The sequence below is a fragment of the Falco biarmicus genome, chromosome 5 (genome assembly GCF_023638135.1).
Source record: "Falco biarmicus isolate bFalBia1 chromosome 5, bFalBia1.pri, whole genome shotgun sequence".
NCBI classification, from domain to species: Eukaryota; Metazoa; Chordata; class Aves; order Falconiformes; family Falconidae; genus Falco; species Falco biarmicus.
The window spans coordinates 62,984,156-63,002,866 of NC_079292.1; the positions used below are offsets into that span (position 1 = coordinate 62,984,156).

The following is an 18,711-nucleotide window of genomic DNA, read 5'->3' on the forward strand; positions in this document are numbered from 1 at the left end:
GGGGGCTAGAGCAGCACAGGTCCCTCGACACAGCGCACTCTTTAGGTGTGCTGCTGAGCCCACACAGCCAGGGTGAGGGCCAGCACCATCAAGTGTCCTGGTAAAATGTCTATGCAGTGTCTGTTGACTATCAGCAGCTGTTGTTTAAAAGGAGGAAATGGCTTGGGGCTCTTCCTACGTTACTACAAAGTTGGCAGCCTTTCGTCTGTCTTACTTCTCTAGCTGTCTTGCTAGGCCTGCATGTAGAACAAGGGATGATGCATTTCCAGAACTCTGACTTGGCCCACAGCTGTAAAAATAATTCCTCTATTCCATAACAGTACAAACAGGTGAAAACAGCCAATACCTCCTAACCAGAAAACTTTGCAGGACAGATGAAAAAATGTTAGACCAGACCCAAGTGAGTTTACTTGCGCACGTACTATCCATGTTCAACTTAGAAGCGCCTGGGAAAGACTCTTGGTGCAGTCTGCAACCCTGTAAAATGTGATGTACAGTTGCAGCCACTGCGGTGTTGGTTTTTACCGGTGGAGTCAACACAGTATTCAAGATGATACCAGGGGAGGGGAACACCAATTCATCCCACTCCTACCAGTTTGACGCCCGTGCCAGAAGTAGAAGCCCAGAGCCTGGTCAGCAGGAGAGCACCTGAAGAGCAGTACAAAGGAATTATGGCCACTCCAGCCAGTAGGTCAGCTTCATCAGGGGCCCAGCTTAAATGCAGAGATGCAAATGCACATAGCATGGGGAACAAAAAGAGGAGTTTGAGACATGCACACCTGCAGGGCTATGATCTTACTGACATCGCAGAGAAGTGGTGGGATGACTTCCGTGACTTGAGTGTTGGAATGGAAGGGTACAGGCTTTTTAGGAAGGACAGGCTGAGTAGAAGAGGTGGGGGTGTTGCCCTTTGTGTCAATGACCAGCTGGAGTGCATGGAGCTCCACCTGAAGATGGGTAAGGAGCAGGGACAGGTGACATAGCGGGGGTGTGCTACAGGCCGCCTAACCAGGAAGACCAAGCAGCTGAGGCCCTCTATAGACAGATAGGAGCAGCCTCACACAAGTCCTCGTTCTCATGGGGGACTTTAACCACCTTGATATCTGTTGGGGGGACAACACAGCAGGGCACAAGCAATCCAGGAGGCTCCTGGAATACATTGACGACAGCTTCCTTCTCCAAGTGATAGAGGAGCGGATGAAGAGAGGTGCTGTGCTGGACCTTGTTCTCACCAGCAAGGAGGGGCTGGTGGGGAATGTGGAGCTCAAGGGAAGCGTTGCTGCACTGACCACAAAATGGTGGAGTTCAAGATCCTCAGGGCAGCAAGGAGCATGCACAGCAAGCTCTCTGCCCTGGCCTTCAGGAGAGCAGACTTTGGCCTCTTCAGGGATCTGCTTGGTAGAGGACCATGGGATAAAGCCCTGGAAGGAAGACGGACCCAAGAAAGCTGGTTAATATTCAAGGATCACCTCCTCCAAGCTCAGGAGCGACGCATCCCAACGAAGTCAGGCAAAAATGCCAGGAGGCCTGCATGGAGAACAAGGAGCTCCTCGACAAACTGAAACACAAAAAGGAAGCCTAGAGAGGGTGGAAGCAAGGACAGGTAGTCTGGGAGGATGTGGTGGCTTGACCCTGGCTGGATGCCAGGTGCCCACCAAAGCTGCTCTATCACTCCCCGCCCCTCAACTAGACAGGGGAGAGAAAATATAATGAAAGGCTCGTGGGTAGAGACAGGGACAGGAAGATCATTCAACAGTTACCATCACAGGCAAAACACACTCGACTTGGGGAAATTAGTTTGATTTACTACCATTCAAATGAGAAAAAACACCTTCCCTCCACCTCTCCCTTCTTCCTGGGCTTAACTTAATTCCTGATTTCTCTTCTTCCTTCCTGCCAGTGGCACAGGCGGAATGGGAATGAGGTTCGCAGTCAGTTCATTACACGTTCTTTCTAGCACTCCTCCCTCCTCAGGGGAAGGACTCCTCACACTCTTGCCCTGCTACAGTTCTCCATGAACTTCTCCAGCGTGAGTCCTTACTGCAGGCTGCAGTTCTCCACACACTGCTCCAGCGTGGGTCCCCCGTGGGGTCACAAGTCCTGCCAGCAAACCTGCTCTAACCTGGGCTTCTCTCTCCACGGGGCCACAGGTCCTGCCAGGAGCCTGCTCCAGTGTGGGCTTCCCATGGGGTCACAGCCTCCTTTGGGCATCCACCTGCTCTGGTGCAGGGTCCTCCATGGGCTGCAGGGGCACAGCTGCCTCACCACGAGCTTCACCACGGGTTGCAGGGGAATCTCTGCTCCAGCGCCTGGAGCACCTCCTGCCCTTTTTCTTCACTGACCTTGGTGTCTGCAGCATGGTTGCTCTCACACAGTCTCACTCCTCTCTTCTGCTGGTAAAATGGTTTTGGTTAGGACCCCCCCTCCCCCCTTCTTAATATGCTATTACAGAGGTGCTACCACTGTCACTGATTAGCTCAGCCTTGGCCAGCAGCAGGTCCATCTTGGAGCCGGCTGGCATTGGCTCCACTGGACATAGGGGAAGCTTCAGTCAGCTTCTCACAGAAGCCACCCCTGTAGTGCCCCCTGCTACCAAAACCTTACCGTGCAAACCCACTACAGAGGGATACAGGGAAGTTGTGTGAGTAGCCAGGGATCAGGTTGGGAAACCTAAAGTCCTGGTAGAATTAAATCTGGCCTGGGACATCAAGGGCAACAGGAAAAGCTTCTATAGGTACGTCGGTGATAACAGAAAGACTAGGGAAAATGTGGGCCCTCTCCAGAAGGAAACAGGAGACCTGGTTACTCAGGATATGGAAAAGGCCTGAGGTACTCAACAACTTTTTTGCCTCAGTCTTCACCAAGTGAAGCCATACCACCCAAGTTGCAGAAGGCAAAGGCAAGGACTGGGAGAATGAAAAACCACCCATGGTAGGAGAAGATCAGGTTTGAGACCATTCGAGGAATCTGAAGGTGCACAGCTTCATAGGACCTGATGAGATGCATCCCTGGGTCCTGAGGGTACTGGCAGATGAAATTGCTAAGCCACTGTCCATCATGTTTGAGAAGCTGTGGCAGTCTGGTGAAGTTCCCACTGACTCCAAAAGGGGAAACATAACCCCCATTTTTAAGACCTGGGGAACTACAACCAGTCAGCTTCACCTCTGTGCCCAGCAAGATCATGGAGCAGATCCTCCTGGAAACTATGCGAAGGCACAGGGAAGATAAGGAGGTGATTGGTGACAGGCAATATAGCTTCACTAACAGCAAATCAAGCCTGACAAATTTGGTGGCCTTCTATGATGGGGTTAAAGAATTGATGGATAAGGGAAGATCAGCTGATGGCATCTACCCAGACTTCTGCAAAGCATTTGACACTTCCCACACAACATCCTTGTCTCTAAACTGGAGAGACATGGATTTAACAGCTGGAACATTTGGTGGATAAGGAATTGACTGGATGATCACACTCAAAGAGCTGCTGTCAACAGCTCAGTATCCAAGTGGAGACCAGTGATGAGTGGTCTCATTTTTTCTCTCAGGGATTGGTATTGGGACCAGCACTGCTTAATGGCTTTGTTGGTAACAGGGACAGTGGGATCAAATGCACCCTCAGCAAGTTTGCTGATTACACCAAGCTGTGCGGTTGGGTCAACACGTTGGAGGGAAGGGATGCTATCCAGAGGGACCTCGACAGGCTTCAGAGGTGGGCCCATATGAACTTCATGAAGTTCAACAAGACCAAGTGCAAGGTTGTACACATGGGTCAGGGCAATCCCAAACACAATTACAGGCTGGGCAGAGAATGGATTGACACTGAGGAGAAGGACTTAGGGGTTTTGGTGGGTGAAAAGCTCAGCATGACCCAGTAATGTGCGTTTGCATCCCAGAAAGCCAACTGTATCCTGGGCTTCATCAAAACAAGCGTGGCCAGCAGGTTGAGGGAGGTGATTCTCCCCCTCTTCTCTATTCTCATGAGACCCTACCTGGAGTACTGCATTCAGGTCTGGGGCCCCCAACAGAAGGACACGGACCTGTGGGAGTGAGTCCAGAGGAGAGCCACGAAGATGATCAGAGGGCTGGAGCACCTCTCTCTTATGAAGACAGGCTGAGACAGTTGAGGTTGTTCAGCCTGGAGAAGAGAAGGCTCTGGGGAGATCTTACGGCAGCCTTCCAGTACCTAAAGGGGGCCTACAAGAAAGCTGGAGAGGGACTTTGTACAAGGGCATGTAGTGATAGGACAAAGAGAAATGGCTTTCAGCTGGAAGGGGGTAGATTAGATATCAGGAAGAAATCCTTTACTGTGAGGGTGGTGAGGCACTGGACCAGGTTGCCCAGAGAAGTTGTGGACGACCCATCCCTGGTCTTGCTGGATGGGGCTTTGAGCAACCTAGTCTAGTGGAAGGTGTCCCTGCCTGTGGCAGGGGTGCTGGAACTAGATGATCTTTAAGGTCCCTTCCAGCCCAAACCATTCTATGATTCTATGATTATGCTCTGTTCAGGCACAGGAATATGACTCGTTCAACTACTCTACACATCAGTGGCACTTTCTTGGATAAATATTGAGGATATAAACAGCATCGAGAGAAGCTGTAGAACAGTCCGTACAAAAGCACATGGAAGAAAGGTCAAAGCCTGATTTAGGCTTGGAGTATTTCCTCAAAAATAAATTACACAACAACTTGCTAATTCATGTAAGGAAGAAAAACAATAAAAGAATTTTGAAGGGACAAACAAGCCTTTGACAGCTGACTTCAGACTGGAATGAGCTTCCTGCTCATTCAGGTAGGTGAGAAGTTTTTAGGCAGGGCCCATCCAACTTTTTGCCACTTGTATGTATAAGCTGTACAGTAAATCAGCTGCCAGCATCCTATTTTCAAGATGCAAAAATGATGGATAACATGTAGAAACTAGGGTATATACAGTGTGTTGCTTTTCGAATAAATATCAATCACTCCATCAGTAATTCATATAATCAGTGTGTTTGTAACAGGGCACTTCTGTTTAGTACGCCAGAGGTGCTCCGTGGAAACAGAAGGAATTCCAAGACTGCCTGATCAGTACTTCACTACTACTACCTGTACAGTTCTGGTTTGAAAAAAAAAAAAAAAAAAAGAGTCCCACAAAAGTGAAAGACAAAACCTTCAGGTAGGAGCAAGATACAGTAATTTGATCAGTGTTAAGGCAGCATGTGGGATGAAGACAGAAAAAGGTGCTTGCTGGAGAGAAACTGGAGAACTAGCTAGGGATCAGTGAGCAGATGGTTCCTTCCAGCAATCCTTGCAGTGAAGCTGAGCAGTCAGTCTCTTCCTCCTGCTGCCAATGACACTTCTCTGTGCATGCCACCAAAAAAGACGCTGTACCTAAGGAAACCTTGAACAGAATATGTCAGCAGGCAGAAGGTCAACACTTGCAAAGAACAAAAATGTGCTTCCTTATTTTCATAGTGCCATAAAAAAATTGCTATTTATAAAATATATATATTTATAGATCTCTTTATTTTTTTTAAGAAAAAAAAAGGATCCTGAGACTGAGACCATCTCCTCTCATGGTTTTGTTGTTGTGATTTAATCCCAGCCAGCAACTAAGCACCACGCAGCCACTTGCTGAATCCCCACTGCCAGTGGGATGGGGGAAAGAATTGGAAAAGTAGAACTAAGAAAACTCGTGGATTGAGATAAAGACAGTTTAATGGGTAAAGCAAAAGCTGCACACACAAGCAAAGCAAAACAAGGAATTCATTCACTGCTTCCCATTAGCAGGCAGGTGTTCAGCCATCGCTAGAAAAGCAGGGCTCCATCATACGTAATGGTTACTTGGAAAACAAATGCCATAACTCCGAACATTCCCCCTTCCTTCTCTTTCTCCCAGCTGTATATGCTGAGCATGGTGTCATAGGGTATGGAATATCCTTTTGGTCAGTTGGGGTCAGCTGTCCTGGCTGTGTCCCCTCATAACTTCTTGTGCACTCTCAGCCCACTTGCTGGTGGGGTGGGGTGAGAAGCAGAAAAGGCCATGACTCTGTGTAAGCCCTGCTCAGCAGTAACAAAATACAAATCCAAAAAATATAGCCCCATACTAGCTGCTGAGAAGAAAATTATTCCAGCCAAAACCAGCACAGTTGTACAACCAACCAGTTTGTGGTGCCCAATGAAGGAAAGGTGGTTGATTTTTTCTGGTCAATTGATCACTGCTGTCCAATGCTCCACTAAGAGCACAGAGGGAATGTGAAGAGTGGAAGCATACAGGCACCTTGGCTGTGAAGATGCATGTGCACAGTCATGCAGCTTGAATGGATCCATGATGCTGCTGCAGCTGGCAATCGGACAAGTTCCCTCCCAAGCGGAGTGAGGCACGTGGGATGTGACCTGCGCCAGGGTCACATAAGGAATCAAGAGAGCTGCTGAGACTGATGATCCTGGACCCACTCCTTTGCCGTTGGCTCTAGTGCATGCAGCACTCAATTTCCTTGAGTCAATGACCCAGCAAAGATGGTGCCAACTGCAATGGCTGGAAAGGAAAAGGTCTCAACCTGAAGCAGATGTTGTACCAGCACCTTCTGATTACCCTTAAATTTCCTCCAGTCCTCTTGCTTTCTTTAAATTTGTATCTTCTTTTTCTCCACCCTTCCAACCGCAGCTCAGCAGCCAGCAAAATGGCTGTCACCTCATTTCTTTGGTCTTATTACTGGAACTTAACTGGTAAGCAGGGGAACTCTTCATTCCTTTTCAGTCATGTCAATGCAATGTGCCAAGTGCAAATTGTTGATCTAAGTGTATTTGAAATCATTTTAAAAGCACGAAGAAGGTGCAACCCCTTCCGCTTTACAGACACAGGGAGAGATTAAGCATTGTGCAGGAAACTCAGCTTTGGTGTTTAGCGGAGTTCGTGATAAAATCCAGTGCGCTGGATCCCAAGTCTTCTGCTATAACTGTGGTGTCTCTTGGACTTTTTCTAGAGCATGGACTTACAAGTGCATGAAAAGGATATGTGAGAGAAACAATTTTAATTAAAATATATTTTAGAGTGTGTGTATGCTTAACATCTGCTCCATTTATTGAACTTGAGCATGAAGAAAGCATTCTCAAAGATGAGTGAAAGAAAGCATAATGTAGAAAAGCAAGTGAAAGTGGGATGCTTCTCCACAGATACTATTCACAGCAATTTGAAAACCACCAAAAAGACCGTGAAGCCCATGTCTCATTGATAAAAGTGACTGGAGGCTCTCCCACAAGAGGGCAGTGAGGCAGCATCTACTACATCTACCATCAATGAGACAGGCTCCTACCTGTCTTTGGGGTTTTGAAAAATGATTATACCCAGTGAGTCACTGAACAAAGGGTCCCATCCCAGGAGGCTTCAGGATGTACATTTTCATTTAGCGAGATTCTAGCATAATGTAGACTCCATTTTTCGGTCCAAGTGTGGCTTTTGATTTCAGCTGCAAAGGAATCTAAAAGAAAAAAAAGAGCATCTTATGTACAATTGTATGTATTTGCTTATGTGTGTATAACACCCCCACATACAGACAGACGTTTTTTGCTGGGGGATCAATCCATACCAGGATTACTGAGGAAGCTGTAAAGTACTTGTTTTACAGTCAGCTGTGGTAGTATAATATTAAACAGAATTTACAGCCAGAGGCTGAGGCAGTGGTTGCCCAGCTATACTGTAGATCTGAACAGAAAAAAATTAACTCTGTAAACTCTAGAGTTGCTGAGTAAGTGCTAGGTGCAATTTATATAGCAATAGGCATATACTAAAAGTGCTGAGATCCCAGGAAAGATGTACACCTGTTCTTACCCTGTATAAATCAAGGTATTTCGACTGCAGTGTTGCTAGACTGCTCTTCACTAAGGCAGGGCTGTGTAACTTTGTTTTGTTGGAAAAAGCATAAAGGTTAGATCACATTTTGATTAAAACATGCAGTCCAGGCCTCTTGTCCCTCGTTATTATGGAAGTGGCTCTAGCAGTTGTCTCAAACAAAGAGAAATTCACAAAGGCAAGTCAGTCATCCTGTCTAGGACATGCTGTCAACTGCCTGAAGTTGGTAAGTGTGGCCTTTAAGCCTCTACGCGTACAAACCTCAGTCTCTGGGCAGGTCTTAAATTTAAACTTCTGCAAAATCCTCAGCAGAGTCATTTTTGTCTCCAGCAAACCCATTTTCATGCCAATGCAGCCACGGGGTCCTGCCCCAAAAGGCAAGTATGCAAAGGGATGTCGTTCCTTCTTGGCCTCCTCTGTAAACCTAGAAGGTGCAGAGATGGAAAACAGTCCAATAAATGTTTTTTACTCCTGATTCCGCGTTTTTCATTTACATATCAAAAGGTGATTGTTTCAATTGTTAATGGACACATCAAAGGGACTATTGGCAGATTATGTCCTGATGGGGCTGACAACCTTAAGTAAACAGATAATTGACTTATGGCCATCAGCCTTTGTCAGTTGGTGATGCCAGGAGGGGACGGAGACATTAGTATTAATTCCAATCTGTCTTCAGTGAATTGCTTTAAGTTCATGAAGATGCCTAGAAGAATGATAACTTCAGGTGCAGACAAGCTAGCCACATAGACATTTGCACGTATGAGGGAGAGGTTACACCTAAGAGGAAACTAATGGGCTGCAATGTGAACTAGCTAGAAGCAGCAACACCGCTTCTTTGCTGTGCATCACAGATGCAGATCAACGGGAACTTCTCTTTGAAGCTTGCAAGGGGAGATGAAATCTCATGGGACTGGACAGGCCACAGTAAACTGTTATTACAATTCAGTAAAGCCTTTCTTTCTGCTCTTGGCACAAAAAGACCAGGTTCCCAGTTGGGAAACCTTGAAATGGCAGACAGTTCTGTTCTTAGAGCTGAAGTACCTCAGTCCAATTGAAACGACTGATTAATGTGACAGTCTGTTATGCAGATCTGCATCAACTACCCAGCTTTAAAATACTTGCCCAACCCATTAGAAATGAGGGTTTTTTCTTTCTTCCCGCACCCCCACCCCCAAGGAAGGAAACAAAATTTCTATTTGAACAGCAGTCCAAAGGAAAAAAGCAAAATCTGTTTGCCAGCATATGCAAAGATGGATGTATACTGGACAGAATATGTACCGACAAGAGTACAGAGTTTGAGTCAGCACAAGTTATTAGGGCCAATGCATAATCAACAAGGTGAAGCTCATCTGGCCTGTGCTGAGTCACTGATCAGAGTGGTTCCTTAAAAAAAAAGAAACCTTTTCAGTGATGGCATTACCCTGTAAATCTACATAGACCTCCTGTGTCATAAGGTATTTGGAGCTGTTCTGGTAGTACAGAACTACTTTTCCAGTTCTATATGTGGATTAAGGTCCTGTCCTTCATGTATAGGGTCATCCCTGAAAATCGCCTGTTTGGATACAATTTGCAAGAACTTTAGACTACAAAGGCCCAGCAAACTCACGCAGGGTAGAAAGAGATGAGAGAGGTAATACAGGGTATTTTGAGGTTTGGAAAAAAATAGTATTGTGTATTTCTGCTAACCCCACCCTCATGCTCAGATATCCTAAATAAGATTGGGCTACTGCCGCAGTACTATAGAAGCCCGTAATTTGCAACTGAAGGACCATTAACTCATGGACTGAGCGCTGTTGCATATTCCATGCAAACAGGTTAATGCAATGCTTGCCTTGCTTACCCCCATTTATCATACTGGTAAATTTAGTCTCCCTTGTATTATTCCTGAGGCAGATTTCAAAACAAAATATTAGGGGGGAAAAGCCTGTAGCTGAAAACTAATTTTTTGTTAAGCTGTTATTTTATAATTCTTACTAACACTACCAACTGATACAAGTGGGGGAGAGTGTTAGTAATCATGCTTCATTCCTCCGGGAGATTTCAAAAGAGAATTCATCTCCAATTCATAACAAACAGCACCGTATGAGTCAAGGGGACTGAAGCCCCCACTATCCATTTTACCCTGTAATGTGCTTTCATACTACAGTTAAAGTGGTGAACAAACAATTAAGACAGCATTTTTAGATAAGCATTGCTAAACACCACTCCAGACTTCCAGTTGTTGCTAAGATTCCTCCCCAACGAAAGCTCTGGGCTTTTCTAACATTGGCATTGTTCTTTGTCATGGCCTAAGGTGTCTGATAGAGCATATGCCAATATTTGCTCCAGAAGGAGCACTGGGCAAACCCACCTACACCGTACATGTGTTGTCTTACTGGCAAAGATGGTTCTGGGCTGCCTGCCTCACACCCAGTTGTTTGTGGAGCATGCAGGTTTTTTTTCTTCTAGACTTTTCAACACAGTGGTAGCTTAAAATGCAGCTGCCCACAGAACAGCCTAAAGTATAGCATCCCACAAAACTAATTTGTTCTTCCACAAAACACCACATCAACTGAAATTCCCCCTGTAAGCTCAACTCAGCATCTCTAAGGTAGGGCAGGGTACAAACCCACAATTTGACAGTGCCCCGCACCTCCCCCGGCTGAAGGGAATTCAGCTTTCGGCTCCATGTGAAAGTATGTCTTGCTAAGCAGAGCTAAGAACCCAGGATCCTAACTTATGGACAGAGAGCAAATTCCCAGTGGGAGATGGGGTAGGTTCCCCACTCACTGTGTATCCACACCATTACAAGATCTCAAGTGAAAGGCTGCTCTAAACCAGCCAGGAGCTGGACGAGTTTCCTGGGTACCTCGTCCCGGTGAATATACTGTCTCACTTCAGTTTCTGCATCCAAAGGCCACACTACTTGCAGCACCTAATTTGGAAACAGGTCTGAAAACCTGCACCACATTTCAACTTTGACCAAACTTTGCACTCTCTGAGGGATGCATTACTATCACCTCTTGTCTGATTTGGTAGACATCACATATTTTTATGTTCCAAATTAAACTGTGCTCCTCTTGCTGGAAATAGTGTTTCGGGTGAAGAGGGGGTGACTGTGGCTGTGAAGGAGCAGCAGGACCTGGCATCTCCACTGGACAGGCTGGAGTCCTGTGTCCACCCTAACGCGTGAAACAGCATTTAAGGCAGGCCTTCGATCTAAACAGGCCCAAATAAAGACTTCAACCTAAGAACTAAAAGCATCACTCCACATACCTCTCGGGAATGAACTTCTCAGGCTCTGGCCAGAACTCAGGGTTGTGGTGGAGATGTCCAACCGCGGTTTCAATGACAGCCCCAGCTGGAATACGCTGCCCCAGCACTATGCAGTCTTTAGCTGCCTCCCGAGTGAACCTGAAACAGTGTCATGTATCCCAGATGATTAATAAAGGTAAAAACACAGCAGGAGGGAACCATAAAAGTCAACCTCTTCAGCTGGACTGTCCCTGCAATTTCAGGAGTAAGACTTCCCCAGTAGATAAGTACAGCAACTGTTGCTGATGCTAATGTCTTCCCAGGTTACAATCACCTCCACCTAGAAGCACACAGCTCCAACCCAGCTGGTCAGCTTCTGTCCTTTTCACAGTAAAGCACTTCATTGCTTACAGTTTTCCAAAATGTTAACTGTTAAATTGTAATTTTGCTGCTAATGTTGGTTTTAGACTCATTTTTTACAAGAACTGCAGATTAAATTCTCAGTTACCTCTAATAAAAGGCAGAAAGAACATGCTCATTTGCTTTTAGGAAAAAATGATAACAAATATAGTTTTGAGTTTGTTTATTTGAGAAGCTCCCCCATGTTGGGACAGCACCTGAAATTTAGTAAGGGATGGTTTTAATGTTAGGGCTAAGTGTTCAGCTGCTGCTAGAAAAATATAACCAATTTACAAGCCTTGGAAACCTGCATTTCACATACACTCATCAAAGATAGGCATGATGTTAGCAACAAAACTCTCCAGTTTCCTCCCACCCTGTGGTGATAGGTGCCAAGGACTGTCCTTAGGAACATAATTGTGACAAGAAGACTGAGAAAAGCTGCCTGCCAAAGCTGAGCTTGGGTCGGTAGATCTTGTAAAAAAAGTGGTGTGTCAGTGTACATGTGTGGGGGCAGATCCTGATCCAGATCTTTTGGTGCTTTGGTGGTTGCTGCAGATCCCAAAGCATCCCAGACCCAGGCAGGTGCTGTGCTATTAGCCTAGGGGCTATGCCCTGGCACCAGCTGGGAGCACAGGGGCAAGACAACGTGCAAGGAGGTCCCTTTGCTACTCCCTGCGCTGTGCCTACAAAGTTGAACAAAGATTTCAGTTTCAGGTCTGTCAGTCTGGTACCATTACAGGAGCACATTCTTTCCTTGCTGTCACCCATCTCTCTCCTTCTCATAGACAAATAAATAACAGAGGCTCCGAACCTGGAACAAGACACTGGCATGCTAAAAAACACATTGACAAGCCACTCTTCTCATCCTTATATGAATTTGGCGATAGTGGAAACATGAGTTCTCGGGAAGAAAGTTGTCTGGCTAGTAAGTACATCTATTAAAAAAAACCAACTCATTTTATAACAAGCTTGGCTGCTACTGAATTTTCCCCTAACTCAGCATTATCCTTGTCATAGGCAATTAGAATCTTTCCGAGGCACTGGGCTGTCCTATCCATTTCATATCCATCCGAGTAAAAGCCAGATCAATAAACACCGCTGACAATGCCAACGGAAACTTTGGAACAAGTTTTGCTCCATTCCCGTTTTATTTCCAATCTGACAAACACTGATTGTTTCCCAGTGTTTCAGCTGAAACACAAAGATCCCTGATGCTTTTAAGTGGCGAAACAATTTCCACTTGCATACCATGTATAACATAGTAAAGCCCAGTCATCTCATCCAGGAGCAAGTATCTTCGACATTTACTCTCTGAACAATCCTGCAGATGTCCATGGACAAAATCTTGACTTCCAATCTTTGTGAACATATGGAAGAGAATATGATTTTAAGCTCTATTATTTTAAGGTGCTTGGAACTGTAGGGTAAATTTTTCAAAGGCTCTCACAGCAAACTCAGCTTTGGCTCCTTTCCAGCCATGTGAATTTACCCCCAGCTTCACGAGAAGCAGTGCAACTGGCTGACCACTTTGAAAAGTTCCATTCTTAACATCAGCTCTTATGCTCATGATAACTTGGAAATTTGACATCAAAGAGTTTTCTAATTTATTTTCCCCTTGTTTTCAGTTCATCAATACAACTTAGTAAAATCAGTCTTGTGTGAATTGGGGCAAAATTTTCAAATTTAAAGATGTAGCCATTAGCTTAGCTATTATAACACAGCACAAAGTGCAAAGCGGCAGGGGTCCAAGTTAAACAAACATACATGTGAAATACAGCTTTCTGAATGTGCAACCCTTCTACAGATCAGGGCTTTAATGACCAACTGGCTAGGGTAAGTCTTTTCTCTGTATCCCCGAAGACTGAGGCATATGGAAGCAGCAGCCTCTGGCTTTCTAAGGCCAGTCCTGCTGCAAAATGGCTCCATCCTCTAACCTCGGGGGATGTAAAGAATGGTAAGCAAGCAATCTTGGCCAATCCACTGTAAAAAAATCCTTCAGAAATACCAGTATTAGCCAGTTTTTCTTCAATAGGCCACATTCTAGCTTTCAAATGCATAAGTGGTATTGATGTTGGCAGAGAGACCAAGGGCACATTGGTCTTCCAACAGCAGATTTCCATTTTATAGAGCTAGGGATCTACCCTGTGGAATAAGGGGGTGGTGGTGGTGGTGGTGGTGGTGGTGGTGGTGGTGGTGGTGGTAGATACCTGAATGCAGGTGGGTACATGCGTAATGTCTCTGCAATCACCATGTCCAGATAAGGGAGTCCTTGTACATTTTGGTAATCAGGGACCATCTGAAAAGGCAGCACGAAAGGAACAATTACATTTTCTCACATTTAAGTGCCAAACTCATCTCAGATTAGCTTTTAAATCATCTATTTTTTACTGGGCATTTTTCCTGTAGAAGAACTCAATGTCTCATCTAAAACAGTAAATGATAAAATTATACAAAAATGTGGGCAGTAATTAAATGTGTGTATAACATTCCCTTCATCATCAGAACGCTTTGGTGCACAGCCCAGCTGAAGATACAATAATAAATCAACTTGCTAGGCAGTATTAAAAACGGCATTACAGAGAGCATTAATAGCTACAACAGAGCTATTGCTTTATGCTCTAAAATCTGCACGGGACCTTTGTTTGTTCTGAAAGACAAGAGCAGAGCAGAGCAGGAGCACTTTGTTCACAATAAACAGTTATACTTGTTGATGCTGCAGCAAACCCTTTGCCCTTTCCCAGTTACAGAAATAAAGCAAAGTGCTAATGCTGTGATGCTTGTGGAGGGGTGGGAGGTGGCACTGGGAGAAACCAACATCCTGATGAGGAACAGCACGCAGCGGTGAATTGCTCTGCCGAGCAGAGAGTTGAGGTACAGCTCAAATCCCATCCGGCAGGACTGCAACAGTGCCTGGGGAGAGAAGCCTGTTTCCTCCCGTGGCCACCCCCTGCTGTAATGCTGCTTAATTTTGCATGGCAGGCAATGCCTGTGCCCGCATTTCCTAAGTCTACAAAACCACCCAGCCCTTGACAACGAGTGGTGAGCACCAAGCCCAAACAGGTCTGTAGCTCAGAAGACTTTGCCCTCTGACAGGCAGCAAACAGACAGTGAGAGACACAGAACCGCAGACGACCACCAGCAGCAGTGACACAACTCTAGTGCATGAACAAACGGAAAATTTCTCCCTATTCTCTTCCTTGGGAAGAGGACGTTTTCCCTGTCTTATTCAGTGCTCTCAGCAGAGGGCAGCCAAAGTACATCTAATAACCTCATCAGGAAAGCAGAGTTTTGTTTTAAATTGGAGCATCTCCTAAAGACTGACACAGAGTAAATTGGAGAAAAGCACAGACGTCAGACTAGACTAAACCTTTTATGAAGATTTGGGGCCCCTGCCGTTCACAAAGGGGACTGGATTCCATCCTTCTTTTATTTACTACAGCACTTTTCATGTATAATGCATATTTTATTGAATTTTCATGCAAAAACATATGGTACATACTGAAAATACTAAGCAAAGAACAACTCCAGATGGTATGCAGAAAAGGCATACAATAGAACGAGGATACCTTGCTGGATTAGGGTATCCCACTTATTCAGCACTAAGCCACCATGCACCACTTCACATTAACCGATCTTTTCTGGGAAGGAAATAGATACATTCTATTATCCCCATTTTTTGGCATAGGAAAGAGAAGCAAGACCAGAGAAAGTGATTTGCACAGGCTGAGCAGAACCAGTGCGTCTGCTCCTTTCTTAGGGAGAAAGATGCAACTCAGCTTGTCAATAGATTAAATATTTTGTCAGTTTATGTCAAATATTATCAATACATAAAGTATAGACTGCACTGACAGCCTTTCAATGATGCTCTTATATTGCGGTAGTGCCTACTAACTCAAACCTTTGGCTTAGGTCGATGGTTATCAAATGAAGGACTAGGAGAGTAAAAGCCACAAATGGCTCCAATAATTTGAACAACTAAAACCAAAGACAGGAGGATGATTTTTGTCATCCTTGTTTTGTAGAAAGGGATCTGAGGGCTACCTGATTTCACAAGGGAAATCAGTAGCAGAGGCTGGAAATGAACTGTGATCAGACTCACATTTCAGGCCTTTGTGGCAAAAGTATGCTCCTCTGCTCCTCTGCGACCATACAGGTGCTCCACACTTCGATGCAAATGCACACTGTGGTTGGCGTGTATTCATTTTTTTCCTGCTAATTTTACATCTCTCTTTCAGAACTTTTCTCTGTCCTTTTTATACCGCTCTCCTGCATGTCTTTGAGTCCTGGGTCAGCATCTGAGTCTTGTCCCTGTGATCCCTCCTGATTTCGTAGCCAGGCTGGCTGAGGAAAGAGTTCAGGCTCAGAGTACATGAGTGGTGGAGCGAAGAGCACACTGTGATGTGTTCAATTCTCTGAGCCATGCTCTTTTCCATTGGGCCTTCCTGTCTCTCTTGTAATGCCTCTACTTACTTCTGGAGTCAATAATTAAGATAATTATATGGTAACCTGATATAATAAGTAGCCACTAAATCAAACCATACATCAACAAATAATACAACACCAAATTATGGGAGTTTTGATTTGCTCTTTCAAATAGGGTCTATACCTTCAGGGGATTAGCAGTTCAGAAAACAAAACAAAGGTGTAAAACCAGCTAATTTTCCTTAGAAGAAAATTCCTTTTTCTTACCTAAAGAAAAAGGGGTTGGTCAAATGGCAGCACAGTGAGCTCTGCTATCATAAGCATGGCAGACACATTGGTCATTTCCTACATCTGATGCAACTTAATTATTGGCACTTCCATGCTTTTAGCATCAAAGTAGCTGGACCTAATTTAGTAGTTGTTTGCAAGGTCTGACCTTCAGCTGAATAAAGTACAGACCAGCCAAGTATCTCTATTTAGGAAGGACAGTTTGTTGATTTTTTTTCCCCTTTCAAAGAAAATATTTTCCATTTGTTTTTCCACTCCCTCTCTTCAAAATATTCCTTTAGCCAAGCACATTTCAAAGGAACTTAAATATGCTTTTCTCCCTAAATGGCCCTATTTATATCTTTCAACTGCTGGCAGGTTTGCTGGGGTGGGTGGTGTGCAAAGATGCCACTTTAACCTCCTGCAAAAAAACCCACAACTGTCTACATTGCCCCCTATTCAAGATTTAGTGTTTTTTTCATTAAGAGATTCCTTTCTGTGACAAGTAGAGATGTGGGAGGTGAAAGGAAGCACCACATTGTATGTATATTTTAATTTTGCAGCCACTGCTTTGCACAGCAGTTTATCTTCTGCTTTGCACAGCCTTGTAGTATCTTTTCCTGTCGATTGGCCATGTACCATCTTGTGGCATTTCTCTGCATGATTCCTGGAGATGTGGTGGTACACCCTCACCTATATCAGACTGTTCAATCTATTTTGAGGTCCAGAATTTTGGCCACAAACTCTCCTTTATGACTGACAACAAATCCCAGGCCTCTATTCCTTAGAAAAAGGTGGGAAATTAATTTTTCACCCCACAGAGTACCCTGAGGTGAAATACCAGCAGTGATTATAAAATTGCCTATGCACTGCAAGGATGATGTGTGTTTTAATCCCCATATAAATCCTTAAGAGAAATAACTGCCTTCAGATCCACCTCTGCTTTTCAGTATTGGCTTTAGCGTTTTCTAGGCAGGCAAACCTATTTTTTGCCACCACCCCCAGCTAACTTTTAATTCCTCAATGAACACCAAGGGAATCCAAGTGCTGACAGGAGAGATCTGGCCAATCTTTCTGCTTCAGTTTGAGATGTTACTGTTCCCAGTTGCTCACTCCTCTTTGCTGGCTGTGGTTAGCATCACCACAGCCAAGTCAGCAGAACGGAACATATGCCTGCACCTCAGTTGCTTCCATACAACGTCCAGCACGATCCCATCTTCAGTGAGAGTTTAAGATGAGATACTAACTTTTCCTGAAAGTAGCTGATGAGCGAGACACAGACCCTCCTCTACCACCTCTGTTTTGGGAATCATAATGCAAGTACACATCGGTGAATAAGAGAATTCCACTTATCGTATTGGTCATGGTCTGGTGGTGCTCAGCAGCCAGAAATGAAAAAAATCAAGAGAAAATTTTGTGTAGCTGACAGAGTGTGACGTGCACCTGAAATCAATTTGGAAGCAGCAAAGGCTGCAGAGACCACATTCCTCATAACTAGTGCTGCTGAGTCATGGTCTGAGATCCAACCGGCTGCAGTTTCTGAGAAATTGCAATCCAAATCAAACGCCTCATGGGCAGGTGTGAATGTGACAAAGTCCATGTCAGAGGGATGGCGTGCAGATCTGCTTCGTTGCCGATACAGATCTGTGTTATCTGTGTATGCATAGCTACACAGCCCACATTGGCTCCCCCCTGAAATGCAGACTTTGGCTAGCAATAGGATATGAGGCGGTGAGTCAAAGAAGCCAGAATCGTTCCCAGTGACTCCCATCCACCCCCTTTCCGAATTGCCAAAAGAGATATTCACACCATAGCCATAGCTAGGATTCACAAACAGGTCAATAGTGTTTCTTGAGCAAATGGATCAAAAGCTGCTGATAGATCAAAGAATCTGCCTCAGGTTTTGACCTCTTGTTGGTCACCTTTAGGAGCTGCTTGTCTCCTAACAGAACCAAAGCCTGTGTGAGACGCTCAGCCTGGGAGGGGGAGAAGAAATGCAAGAATACCACCTCACATTAGGGTTGCCCCACAACAACCTTGCTAACAACCATATCAAGAAAGGAAAGGTTACAGACAGGACAGCACTCAAAATACAGATCAATGGAAGGAAAAAAGGGGTGGGAAGGATTAACAGGCACCTATCAGTAACTGGCTTAAAGAAAGCCTGTCTCATGTTTTACTACTTCCACAACAACATGCTGGAATACCTGTAAAGCACCAAACTAAAACCTCCCCACAATGTCAGGCAGCAAAACAGGGACAAAGTTGATGAAGTAAAATTTCTTGGCTTTATCCTCAGAATTTGGACCAAATAAAAAAAAAAATGCTTAAAGTAGTCCTCATGCAAAATCTTTTTTGCTGCCTGCAGTCCAGCCTGCACCTGCCAAGTGAGATGTCTCTCCGAGGCATGGCACCAGGCCAGAGCCAGCCCTTGCTTCTGGGGAAACAGGATCCTGAAGATCCCGAGTCCCACTCGTCCCAGGAGGCAGGTCATGGCAGAAGGTGTTGCTTTAAGATACACTGCTTTAAGATAGGGAAGAGCCAGCCTAAAATCACCAAGTG

General features: G+C 45.0%; 1 protein-coding gene across 3 annotated transcripts in view; it reads right to left on the reverse strand.

The window, feature by feature from the left end:
- Positions 1–5,672: 5,672 nt before the first annotated feature.
- TBXAS1 (thromboxane A synthase 1) overlaps positions 5,673–18,711 on the reverse strand; it is a 230,966-nt gene continuing 217,927 nt past the window's right edge. For all 3 annotated transcript variants that reach the window (XM_056342010.1, XM_056342008.1, XM_056342009.1), the window contains 4 exons: positions 13,668–13,756; positions 11,080–11,217; positions 8,086–8,248; positions 5,673–7,453 (listed from right to left, as the gene is read on the reverse strand). In XM_056342010.1, coding sequence (XP_056197985.1) covers positions 7,379–7,453; positions 8,086–8,248; positions 11,080–11,217; positions 13,668–13,756 — 465 coding nt within the window. In that variant the 3' untranslated portion in view covers positions 5,673–7,378. The remainder of the gene's footprint in view (positions 7,454–8,085; positions 8,249–11,079; positions 11,218–13,667; positions 13,757–18,711) is intronic.